Raw genomic sequence first — 13,001 nt, 5'->3', positions numbered from 1 at the left:
CTGATGGTTAAACCTGGGGCTTTGTACATGCTCAGCAAATACTCTACCTACTGAGCTACATCCAGGCCCTTTGAGGTCTTTTATTTTTTGTTTAATATGGGAACTAAAATCATTCCATGAGGGTACTACCTCATGACCTAATCATGTTCCAAAGGCTCCACCTTCTGATACTGACATATTGGGCACTGGCTAAGGTTTTAACATACAGATTTGGGGGGGGGGATTGGAAAATTTCCTATCTAATATGGAGGGAGAAATACTTTTTCATTTACCCATGTTAGGTTTGTTGGCTGTGTCCTCCAAATTAGATGGACAAAGGGCAGGTTAGCAAGAGAAAAACAAGTTATTAATGAGGCAGTGCCTATGCACAGAGCAAATGACACAAAAGATGTACAGACATCCCCATAAACAGCAAGAATTTTGTAGGGAAGCTATAAAAGGTTTGAATGTGAATGGTGGCCGACTGTGGAAGGGCACCGATATGGAGACAAGGCAGACTTTGTGTGGGATGGTTTTCCTGTGTGCTGTCTTCAGGGACAAGACTGTTCACCCTTCCCGGGATGGCGTCACCTCATTGTAATAGCAGAGATTATGCTGTTCTCAGGTAGATCAGAGAGGGCAGAGACGAGCTTCAGTTTCTCAATGACTTTCTTCTTAGAATAATCCTTACGCAGAGTGGCATAGTTGGGGTGCCATGCCATGAACCCCTAAGTAAAAACGACCCTCGTCAGGAACTGATTTTTTTCCTTCTGGAATCCCCCCTTGACCATTTGTAAAGAAACAGCAGGTCCTTAGCCCAACCTTACCTTCCCGATTCTGTGCTAGATCCAACTTTTATGTTTCTGAGTAAAACACACTGAAGACAGATTTCTAGCTGGGTGTGGTGGCACACACCTGTAACCCTAGCATTCTGAAGGCTCTGGTAGGAGGATTGTGAGTTTAAGGCTAGCCTGGGCTACATAACAAATCCTTGTCTCAAAAAAAAAAATAAAAAAATAATAAAAAAGAAGAAGAAAAGAGACAAGATAGTTTCTCTCTATCTATTTTGGTGACAAGTAAGATCCTTTGATGGAAACTGGATCTGTAAGGAAAAAATAAATGATAATTGACAGCATCATTAGCTTCATTAATCAATTCCTGTGACCTATCTCAACAGCTTTCCACTCTATAGTCTTACCTGTAAGGAAGGGTTCAATGGCTAAACACTTTTTGCAAAAAGGTAAATTATTTTAGAATTCAATTTCCTTCTATTTGGCTTCTTACTCTCTCCTTTCTTTTCTTTCTTCTTTCTTTCTTTCTTCCTTCCTTCCTTCCTTCCTTCCTTCCTTCCTTCCTTCCTTCCTTCCTTTCTCCTCCTCCTTTTCTTTTTCCTTCTCCTCCTGATCCTCTTCCTTCTTCACTTATCTCTTCCCTTTTTCTTGTTTGCTTCTTCAAAGTCAGTGCTTCAACTCAAGGCTATGGCACTATTTGTGAAGTCCTAGAACATCTCCTGGGCTCAGCCAATGTCAGCACCTTTCATGTTAACTCCCCATTCCTTAGAGACCTGAGCAGCTGAGATGGAACCTCCTTCCCCCAGACGTTGGCTATGGTGTAGAGTTTGATCATATTCAATGTCCCAAAGGAATCTTTTGCTTTTGTTGATTCATTGTCAGCTGGGGAAGAATGCTATGGGAAAGGCTGGTTCTCCAAGATTTGGGAAAGAAAATTCTGGAAGCATCTTTCTCTAAGAGGAGGCAGCTTTGCTTTTCTGATGGAGGTTCATTTTTGACAGAGAGATACCTAGCTACCTTTTTTCCTTTCATAGGGACTAAGGAGCCTCAAAGGTCACTGTACCCATAAAGCCCTTCTCTATCGTATATGTTTTAGAGTGGTAGTTCTCTAGGTTTTATACCTACAAGGTGTATCTATGAACTTATACTACCATTGAAACTTCTAGAAACATTTTGCCCACGGCAGTGGGAACTTTGGACTGCCCCACACCACTTGACCTCTGCCTCACTTCTTCCTGGCCAGTGGGATCCTCTTCTGGTTTGGATGCTATGTCAGATGGGAAAAAACAGGCCTTTGAACATATTAAATATACCAGACCACAAATAATGCAACGTTCTCAATAGGCTCCTATAAAAGGAAGGCCTGCTACCACTGGGGTACAGCAGCACCCGCCAGCCTGCCATTGGACCATTTGGTACATGCATCATCGGTTCAATAGACACAATGAACTCCTCATTCCATTCTGTCTCTGGGACTTCAACTCTTAATATCTCTCTTTGGATCCTCATGACCGTCATCTTCTGAGAGAGCTTTCTCTCCACTAGACGTGACATTGACAGTCATGCCCCTAACACTGAGATTCCAAGTGGCACTGTCTAGACTAGAGATTGTCAGTTTAAATCCAGAGCCAGCATCTTCTCTGCCACCATGCTGACATGATAGCATGACAACATAATAACAAATATTCCACCACTCCTAGAAAGTCCAGGAAGAGGGAAGAAAAGGCTCTTAAGTGCTATGCTGTCTCCTGGAGGTCAGGGTGGTTTAATACTTAATATTATTCCTCAGATGATCCTTGAATAGTCATCAGGCGCTCTAGGGGCGATGCTCTCACAGGGTTTGGATGTTTATGTATTTCAAGCATCAATTCCCAGACCCATGCTTGACTACAACCAACCCCTGTCCATTCCCATGCATGGGATGGGAGGACAGAAGGGACGGGCTGAAATGTCTCCCTTGGCTCTCATTCCCTACCTCAACCATCACTTTTTAAGCATTCAAGACCATTTGAAGAAGACCTAGCTGTTGGGATGCCTTGTGAGTGAGTGCTCTTGGTGACCACCTCTTCCCAGTCCCCTTCTTGATTGAGCCATTGGCTCTTTGAATGATGACTTTTGGCTGTGGGTGACCAACAGCTCCCTCCTCCTCCAGGGACTTGCCCTCAGCTCGAGGAGAATTGCTTTTTACCCAAAGAACTCAAATTTCCTCCCTACACCCACATAGTCACATACTGACCAACTGACACAGGGAAATGAAAGGGAAGCCTCGTGTCTCTTGAGGAAGAGTATCTGTTGTACAGATAACATTCTAGGACTCCACAGGGCTGGAGCCTTCCCTTCTTCCTTTCGCTCTTGTTCTTGCCTCCCACCCAGCCCTGCTTTGTCCTGAGAGCACTTCCTCCAGGTATCTGGCGCACCCAGTCCTTGATTGGGTCTCTGCTTCTGGGTTCAGGTGAGACAGGAGTGGTGACTGAAGACATCTTCGTATGCAGAGATGGTGTAATATAAATGAGCAGTGGGGCAGAGATCACACACATTCCAAAGAAGCATGCACAGCATGAGCTTGAACACTGGTGTGAGTGGAAATTGGGGATCCAGCAGTGGGGCTTATCCGAGATAATCTCTACCCTTTCCCCTCCCCTCCTTCTTCCCATCTAGGACTAGGGAAGCCATAGCAGGTCAGGGGACAGGGCTGTATGAAGGGCCTTTGTCCTGATGGTTCTAATCAAAGGTCTCCAGAGAGGCTTGAAAGAGTCCTGAGGCAGCAGGAATGATCATGAACCTTCCCTGACAGGCTGAAGGCCTAAAGGCCTCGTCCACCTTGAGATATTCTTCTCTAGCTAGAGAAAAGGGACAAGGTGATCCTCCTACCTGCCGGACAGTGGGCCTGGGGTCTGATTCACAAGGATTCAGCCATGAAGTAGGCAACTCCCAAGGCCCCCAGAGCCACAGCAACAGTTCCAAGAGCTTGAAGCACGAGAGTTACGGGGAGCGCAGTACTTCCTTGATGGTTTTCTATAAAGCAAAGCAGAAAGGGAGTGGGGGTTGGGGAGAAAGGCTTCAGTGTCTGTGTACTGCAATGAGACAGTGGAACTTAAGAGTCTCCTCCTGGTCATTCTCCCAAAGGGACACATTGCTCTCACCTCTCTCCACAAAACTTCCTACAAGACCCCTGGGGTACGAGGGTCGGTAGCCTGCGACTGATGCCCAGAGAGGCAACAGGGTACGAGGGTGGTCCAGACCACGATGTGCCAGGTCTTGTACCAGACACCTCTCACTCACCTCCTCTTTAAGCTTCACAGCAACCCTCTGAGGCATTTTAGAGATTTTCAGATATCAGGAAATAGCATATTAATTACAGCCTCTACAGAGACTGGGACAGCAAATGAGTGAATCAGTATAAGTCAGGAAGCCATTCAGAAAATGTGGTATCTAGTCTGATAAAAAGGCAACTACAGGAGGGATTCTTGTCTCCATGGATGCTTAGTAGAAGTCCTCTGAGAAGGTAAAGACTGCAGAAGCAGGGGCTCACGTGGGAAAATAAACTCTTGCCCTGGCTATGGGGTTCTATGCCTCTTTCTCTTGCATTCCTAACTCTGAGCTGTGTTTTGGCTTTTCCTACAGCCTAGAACAGCCCTTCTTTCCATCCTAAGCCAGAGAGGGATCCAAGGATATTTTTGGAGTTGGCTCACACACTGGGCACACAATGCTGTGGACCCTGATACGGTACTTACTCTGAAACTCCCAGAAGCCCTCCTGTCCCACACACTACCTGCTTTGTGCACAGGCTTCCAAATGCACGGGTCTTAGCTAGCTTCACAGGCTGAACACATTGGAAGGTGAAGATCTTGTTTAGGTGTCCCTCAGACCACCTAGCATCTTCTCAGAGTAGGATTTGATTTTTTTCACCCAGGGGAACACACAGCACCATCTGGCAGCAGATGAATGGACAGACAGACTGTGTGGGTGAGTGGTGGGCAGACTCTTCCTGGCTGGGACTCAATAGATGGTATCTCTGACTCTAGGTATGCTCTGTTCCCCAAATCAGCTCTGTATCTGTGTGGGTATTATTATTATTATTATTATTATTCAAGAGAAGGAGCTGGAAAGGGTAAGAGAGGAGGATGGGATGGTGGGCTGTGCTCCTGATATGAGATCCCCAAGGGGTTTTTGTGAAATCCTGATTATAAGCAGGGTGGCTCATTTGGGTAGAGGCCCCTCTCCTGGCCCCAACACATGACCCAGAAGGTCCTGCAAGAGTGAGGACATTTTCAGTCTGTTCTTAACATGGACAGAACCCTTTTCATGGGTGCCAGTGGGCAGATGACATATGACATTTCTTGGAGGCATTGTGGAAGAGGAGTAATAGGACCGAGACTGGGTGATGTCATGATAAAGGAAGGAGCTGCCGCTAATAGACTGGTCTAGAAAACATGGCCCCTGTGAGTGTTCCTGGTAAAAGCATGGCATATTCTGTGTGGGACAGATTTTGCTATTATTGGCAGAAGGGACCTATAAGTTACTCGATCAGGTTTATCATTGAGTTCCAGGGATAATTAACATGCTGTTTAATAAATAGACACTCCCTGTGATGGTATGGGTCCAAAAAAAAAAAAAAGTGAATGGCTAACTAATGTGTAATCATACAGCTCTGGAGTTTACAGTGTGCTAGGTGGGAGGGTGCTGTCAGCAGAGATGACGGTTTCAGAGAAAAAGGAACGACAAAGAGCCGGCCCACCAAACCAGAGACATTGTTATTTAGAAGGAAGGCTTTGCTTTTGAAAAGCCTATGATGTTTGCAGGAAGTTACACACAGTTGCCAACAAGATCTGAGGACAGAGCCTGGCCCTGGGAACTCTACACCCAAGGCTTTTTAGCCCTCCCATTCATGCGGGAACCTGTAGAAGGTGAGAAGGTTTGGGATTCCTCTCCCTGGCATGGATGACCAGTCCCGAGGTAGAAGGACATCAAAGATTCGGGTATGGCAAAGCCCCAGACGACGCCAGCAAGCGGAGCTGCCCGGGCAGGCTGCACAGGAGCAGGAGCGTGGGGCCACATAGGTCAGAGGCACTGCTGGACAGAGAAGGAGAGAGATGAGGACTGCACCTGGTTCTTGGGAGTGAGACACAGTCTCTAGGACAGTTCTAGAAGTCATGTTATTGGGAGTTGGTAAAGGCTAAGAGGTGGATCCTAGCAGGTGTTGTAGGGCATCAGTGGGACATCTTTGCAGGTTTTATCTTGCCTTGGGCCCTTCATTGTAATCCCTCTCTTCACTTCCTAGCAGACTCACTGTGAGCTACACCTTGCTGTGATACGTGGACACTCTTAAAACCGTGAGCCAACGTGAATAAGTCATCGTTTCAGTAATTTCTCAGATAACTGGGTCACAGTGATGAGAAAGTTAACAAATTCAGTAGGCCATGGACAGTCCCTCCTTTGCCTCTTCAATACCCTATCGTTTTAAAGGTTTAAGGATGTGGTACAGGAAGGTTTTGCTTTCTACTGACACCAGCTCTGAGGCTATCACCCAGAAATGTCTACATGGTTGAAGCTCACGTTGCACACAGACACCAGTCACAGAGTCCCCGTTGTCCTGGCAATTCCTTGGCTTGAGAGCTCTGGTTCTCTCATGGCTCGTGTTCGTTCTCTGCTCAGACTGTCTTAGGACTGCTGTGGCCCAGAGTGTGAGTTGCTTAAGAACATAGAATACTTTGGTCATGGTTCAAGGAAAGGTCAGAAAGAGATCTCCTCCTCCTCCTCCTCCTCCTCCTCTCTGGAGGACTAGCTGGCCTCTTGACATTGGAAGGTCAAGGGTAGGGAATCTGGAATCAGAATAGGCCCAAGTTCCCCTTTCAACCATACCAAGGGCTGCTCCAGAGAACAAAGGGATATTTCCTCCCTACAGTATCGTCAGATAAGATGGACGGAAATGGATGAATGAAGTACTAGGTATGGAAGGAACGGTCAGTGGTCACTTGGCTATCTTCATTATCCTCAGCGGTCTGGAGCATCCCAGCTTTCCAACTCCACTTGAGTCCCCTTGATACTGTCCAAAGTTTTGTCTCTCATTGGCTATCCAAGAAGATGGAGACTACTTTTTGACAGCTGGCCAGCCATTTAATATTAGACAGAGCTAAACTAAATTAAAATGATGGCTACAAAATACTTTTTTTTTTTATATTTTTGGTTTGTTTTATACATTGCGCAGACCCTTTTCTAGTATCTTCTGTGGGAAGGAATGACAAACAGAAATATAGGATGCCTATTTGGAACAGATACTAAGGATTATAACATTATTTGTGGCTTATCTGAAGTTAGGAGTTAGTCAGGAGTCCTATATTTTGATCTAGCCATTCTCTCTGTAGTCCAAGGTCAGATCTCTTGGGGTAACATGGAAAAACAAAACAAAACAAAACTCCTATCTTCCATCTGACAAACAGAAACTCCCAATTCTCTCAAAGGCTATACCACAGTCATATACCTCCATCACCCTGTACTATCTTCTTTGGAGTGGTCCGGCCTCTCGTGAGAATAACCGGTAAAAAGTAGCCAGAAGGCCTATCACTGCTTCCTTTCTTTTAGTCTATATTTGCTTTTAATTTCTGAATGGATGCTAACTGACTCCTAATGAGAGGGTCTCCCCCATGGAGCCGTAAATGTTAGTATGTATCCATGGCTGTTTGCAGTGAGACTTGAGATGCTACAGAAGGACAAAGCCTAGGGATTCTACTCTCTCATAAAAATCATCCTCTTCGCCGGGCGTGGTGGTTTACGCCTTTAATCCCAGCACTTAGGAGGCAGAGGCAGGCGAATTTCTGAGTTCGAGGCCAGCCTGGTCTACAACGTGAATTCCAGGACAGCCAGGGCTATACAGAGAAACCCTGTCTCGAAAAAACTAAAAAAAAAATTAAAAAAAAAATCATCCCCTCCACAGCTCATAAACTTGGCCCCAGGCAGCATGCTGACTATACACCACCACCGGACAGGAACCTGTCTCTGGTGGCTCTGGGACTCTATCAGCAAGAAGGCTAGAACTGCCTTAAAGCAGGAAGTCCGCCCACCTGCTTTCCTGCATGGAAGAATTGGTTTAGGTTCCATGGGTACCAGGCACGGAGATGAGGCACGTTTCTCTGGAGGCGGGAGAGGCTGTGGTGTATGCTGTTGCGGTTTAGGCTCAGGGTTAACTTGGTGTGGTGGGGTGGACTCCTGGCAAGGCTGTGGCTTAGATGGTGGCGAGGCGGGCTCTGGACATGACGGCGGGGTTTCTGAGCTGGGCTGCTGTGAGGAGTCGGAGCTAGTCTGCGGTGAAATGGAATTCCTGCGGCGCCTGGAATCAGACTTTTTCTTTTTGACCTTCTTCATGGTGATCCTTCTAGAGTAACACCGTGGAGCTACATGGAGCTGTGAATTTCCTGGCTCCCTCCCTAGGGAGGTAGTCTCCCTTGTGGGTATGTCTCTGATCTTTGACCACAGCAAGGTCCCACAGACAAGAGTCACCCATACCTCCTGTGAGGTCACAAAAGCCAGGCTGGCCCCTGTGGCTAGGGCTCTGGCACCGTTTTCCTCTCCCAGGGCTTCCTGCTTGAACCGGCAGGGGGCAGCAGCTGCCTGGTTCCTCCATGGTCTGATTAAGACAGTCTCTGGGCCTATGAGAACTGGATCCATGATTATGTGACCTGAGCCTCAGGCACCTTTCGGCTGCACGTTCTAGGGTCCGTGAGAGCTACCTTTTATTAGAAGAAATCCTGAATAGGATTCTCAGCTCCGTTGCTGGTTTCTACGTGTCTATCCCCAAATACAAACATTATGGTTAACATTTAGGGAACTTTCCTGAAGATTTGACTTCTTTTTTTTTTTTTTTTTTTTTTTTTTTTTTAGCATTTTACCTCCCACAACCCACTGCCTTCTGTCACCTCTGAATATATGTGAACACGAGTGCTTGCTTGTATGAGTGTGTGTGTATGTCTAAATTTTTATAAGAATCCTTGAATTTAGCCAATTCTACCTTAAGCCAGTTCTCAGAAAACGAAAAATTTCTCAAGTTCATTCCATTGGAATGACCTCTGAAAACACTGGTTTAGGTCAAACAGACCATGAATCTCTTAACAATTTAACTTCCATTTTAGGGTGGAAGAGTGAAAAGTGCTTTGAAAAGATAGCCTAACTGTCACATATCACAATAGAAAAGTGCGTTCCCAGAAAGAGAACTTCCTCCATGAAGTAGGTAAGCTGTGTGGGTAAAGTACACCTGCCCTACTCAGACACCAGAAGCTGGGGGAGGGGTGAGGATGCAGTAAGGAGGGTGGAGGGAGAGCGAGTGAGCCAGAAAGGTCCTAGACCAGCTACTCACAAAGGCTAGACCAGATGTCAACAGTGAAGTGAGAGAATCTATTTTCAGGCTTCTAGAGCCAGCAAAGACTTTGCCAACAATTATTATTATTATTATTATTATTATTATTATTATTATTAATTATTATTATTATTATTATTACATTATTGTCATCACTATTATTATTATCCCCAAAAGGATATTGATGTTCAGAGAAATTCAGTTATATTAGTACCTCCCAAACTAAACCCCCACCTCTAGTTGATTGGTGACACACTCAAGATTAAGTTCTAATTAAGGGTTGTTTTTCTTTATGAGCCCAGTAGGCAATGGGGAATCAGATTATACAGACTTTGAAATTAAGGAATTGGAAAAATTTAAGTTTCTTGCATGAGAAGATTGGAGAAAGATATGGATTGGGAGTGCAGCTCAGATCAGTATGGCTCAGGCTGTGTCTGGTTGGTTTGGAGCAAGGCGGTTCAGTGGGTAGGTGAATCCACAAGAAGCTGGCAGTTTCCTGAGGTCAAAGATCTATGAACCATTTGAAGGGATGCCATTCAGAATCAGGCTGGAACCTTTTCAGTGTCTGCTAGACTTTGATGAGCATAACCTGACTGAAATCAGTTTCTCAGTCTCAGTCCTAATTGACACTAGGGGCTAGATAATATCTTTTGGAGGAGGCTGTTCTGTGGGTTATTGGAAGCTCTGCAGCCTCTCTGGCCTTGACTGGCCAGCACCCCGTCAGTGTAAGGAAAAGAACATCTCCAGATGTGGCTAAATATGCCCAGAGCTTGGAGAAGGTGTTAACATTGTTCCTGGTTGAAAACAACTGGTTTAAACGAGTCTGATGGGGCAGGAACATATTTGGGTAGAATTTCCAAATAGCCATGAAATAGCTAGTCAGTCCATTTCTCCTTAAAGGGACACACAAGCTTGTGTTCCGGGAGATAGAGGACAGAATACAGGTTGAGGAATGTTTGTACCATTAAGGAGAAATGGTTCAGAAGCAAGGAGAAATCCTCATGAGAGTTTTCTGCCAAGAACTGGCTCCTCTACATCACAGTCACAGTGCACTTAGTTTAGGCTTATGTCTAGCTTTGTCTTAGCTTTCATTCCCCTTGCCCTAGATCTGGGCAAGGAGAGCCAGCAAGTTCTAGAAGCGATAAAGAGTGAAAGGGGAAGGATGGGGCCCTTCAGAAGACTCTAGGCAGAAATTTTCTTACTAAGAGGTTGTTGCCAAAGACAGGCTAGGATTTTTGTAGTCCCCGAGGAGAGTCCCAGTTGGAATGGGCCCATCAGTGGGGACTTTTTAAACCAGGAGCCTTGTCATGTGGTAGTGAGTTTAAAAGGTTGGAGATTAGGTTGCAAGGATAAGACTTTGAGTGTGATAATACCATGCCCCATCAACAACAGTCCCTAAGGTTCTGGCCTTTCAGGGTGTTCTGCACACTAGAGTGAGCGTGTCACCATCCATCCCAAAGTTAGCCTCCACGTGCTGAGTGTGGTCTAGCATCAAGCAGTCCTTCATCCTTGCATGTCATGTGGTAGGGGATTGGGTCTAACTAGAGAGAGAGCTTGCTGTGGCCACTCGCTGAGAGGACGGCAGAGCCTCTGTAATGGAACATCGAGGCGCCTGTGCTCAGAACACTTTTCTGGTTCCTATGCTGTCCCAGGAAGGGGCTTCTGGAAACAGAAAGTGCCTGAAGCCCAAGTTAAGAGCGTACTGCTCAGTGACTCTAGGCTACAAATTAACCCTCTGGGGTCACAAGTTTACTAGGGGCTTTGAGTAAAAAACACAGTGGTAAAAGCTAGTTGACTCTCTTGAAGTCCCAACCTTAGAGAGGTGCTGTGAAAACTGGAGGTAAAGAGCCCCTCGCACAATGACTGGCTCACAATAGGCTGCTTTTATCGTCATTCTATCCCCTGGAGAAGTAACAGACTAGGGAGTCCGCTGAGGAACCTGGGAATGGCGTTAGTGCATTTGGAGAGGAGGAGGATGGGCTATTACAGGTCCTACAACATCCCTCAGGACGTTATAAAAACATGATTTCTCTCCTACACTGTGTGTGTGTGTGGGGGGGGGGGGCGCAGATAGTCCGGAGAGGTAACCCTCTGGTTTAACTCGGAACACTTTCAGATTGTCCCAGCCCACACATCTTGGGGAAAGGACGCTGGTTCATTACCATTCAGATCATACCCCAAACGTCTGGAGGGCGCCAACACAGGGGCTCTAAGGTCAGGGATTTGCTCACTTCTCAGGGGGAACAACAGTCCCAGTCTCCACCCTCGGGCCCCTCACCATCCGTTTGGGTCTGGCGATCCACTAGGTGGACCATGTGCCCTTGGTTATCAGCGCGCTGGACGTCCAGGACACCCTGGGGGCGGCTGGGACAGAACACTGCTGTGTGCACCTCGACCCCCGGGTTTTCTGAAGAGAAGATGCTGTATAGCAGGTCCCCCAGACGGCGGCGCGACTCGTCCTCCTCATCCGGCCGCGGCTGCACCAGGATCCCGACGAGCGCGGCTGGCGGGCGACGCTTCTGGACCCGTACCTGCTGCAGGAGCAGCTGAAGTCGCGGCAGCTGCGTGTCCAGCGCCGACGCGTGGCACAGCACCAGGAGCAGCTGCTTGCCGGGCTCTGAGCTTAGCTCGGCGATCTCAGCGGCTTCTGAGCCGGGGTTCCCTTGTGGAGCCCAAGGCTTCTCGCAATCAAGCAAGTCCTCCTTCTTGAGACGCGAGAGCTGCGGCATCTTTGCTCGCTTGGCGGCCGGGGCTTCGGGGTTGTCCGCCAAGCTGTCTCTGGTGCGCTTGAGTCGCTGCCTGGCACTGCGGCAACTATTTTGGCAGTCTGTTGCTTGGGTGTTGGGCAAGGTCGTGTAGCTTTCATCCTGCTTGAAGAACTCTCTTATTAACAGCACCCGACCGCGGCCTGAGACGGACTGACTTGGGGTCTCCGGCTGCTCCTCGATCTTTTCCTTCTTTGGGACTCTTGAGGGCTGCTCCCCAGGCCTCTGTTCCATGTCCGTCCGGCTCCCTTGTCCCAATGGCCTGGGACCCCAGTTAGCCAAAGGAAAGACTGCCTTTCCCTGGAGCATGTCACAATACCCCTCGGCCTTACAGCCTTCTGCCTCAAGCAGCCAAGGGCCTCCACTTTACTATTCCTCAGGAATCTTCCAACACAGGAAATTGATATTGAATGCTGGAATAACATATGGTCCTTCCCTCTCTCTCTCCTCTCCTCTCCCTCCCTCCCCTCCCCTCCCCTCCCCCACTTTTAAATTTATTTATTTATTTATTTATTTATTTATTTATTTATTTTTTCAACACAGGCTTACCCTGTGTATCCCTGACTGTCCTGGGACTCAGGCTGGCCTCAAACTCAGAAATCCTCCTGCCTCTGCCTCCCAAGTGCTGGGATTAAAGGTGTGCACCACCACTGCCTGACCCCCGCCCCCTCTTAAAAGGCATATCTTCTAGACTATACATGGACCTCTTATATTAAAGCCTCGAAGGAAAAAAAAAAGGCATTTTAAAAACAGTAGACCAGATGTGATCTGGACACTGGGATTCTAAGAGTTGGATAATTTGCTACTTTTGCTAATTTGCTTTTTAAAATGAGTTTTGTAGCCCATAATCTCAACACTCAGAAGGCAGAGGCAGACAGATCTCTGTAGTTTGAGGACAGCCTGGTCTACAGAATGAGTTCCAGGACAGCCAAGGCTGCAAAGAGAACCCCTGACTCAAAAAACAAAACAAACAGAAACAAACAAACAAGAGCCTTGAAAATGTCTAAGTTTTTTTTTTTTAAATATAAAAATAACATGAAGGCAAGCTGTAAACCAGAAAACCCTGAGCTGAACTCCCATTAAAATGTTCAAAGCCAAGGGAAGTCCTGGCGAACC

General features: G+C 46.9%; 1 protein-coding gene across 10 annotated transcripts; it reads right to left on the bottom strand.

Moving 5' to 3' along the window:
* Nucleotides 1–309: 309 nt before the first annotated feature.
* Spata3 (spermatogenesis associated 3) lies at nt 310–12,128 on the bottom strand. Of its 10 annotated transcripts, none has more exons than XM_021162362.2 (4): nt 11,399–12,128; nt 5,669–5,843; nt 3,642–3,785; nt 311–707 (listed from the first exon to the last, which is right to left on the bottom strand). In XM_021162362.2, exons 1-3 carry the CDS (start codon nt 12,117–12,119, stop codon nt 3,680–3,682), a joined length of 1,002 nt encoding a protein of 333 aa, XP_021018021.1. In that variant the 5' UTR covers nt 12,120–12,128; the 3' UTR covers nt 311–707; nt 3,642–3,679. The 10 variants fall into 10 exon arrangements, with proteins under 10 accessions (XP_021018039.1, XP_021018021.1, XP_021018056.1 ...); XM_021162397.2 differs by lacking the exon at nt 11,399–12,128 and adding an exon at nt 7,832–8,259 and having other exon boundaries at nt 324–707; XM_021162414.2 differs by lacking the exon at nt 11,399–12,128 and adding an exon at nt 7,832–8,258 and having other exon boundaries at nt 324–707; nt 5,669–5,840.
* Between the last annotated feature and the right edge of the window lie 873 nt (nt 12,129–13,001).

This window comes from Mus caroli, chromosome 1 (genome assembly GCF_900094665.2).
Source record: "Mus caroli chromosome 1, CAROLI_EIJ_v1.1, whole genome shotgun sequence".
Classification (NCBI taxonomy): domain Eukaryota; kingdom Metazoa; phylum Chordata; class Mammalia; order Rodentia; family Muridae; genus Mus; species Mus caroli.
This window is presented reverse-complemented; position numbering and strand designations above follow the sequence as displayed.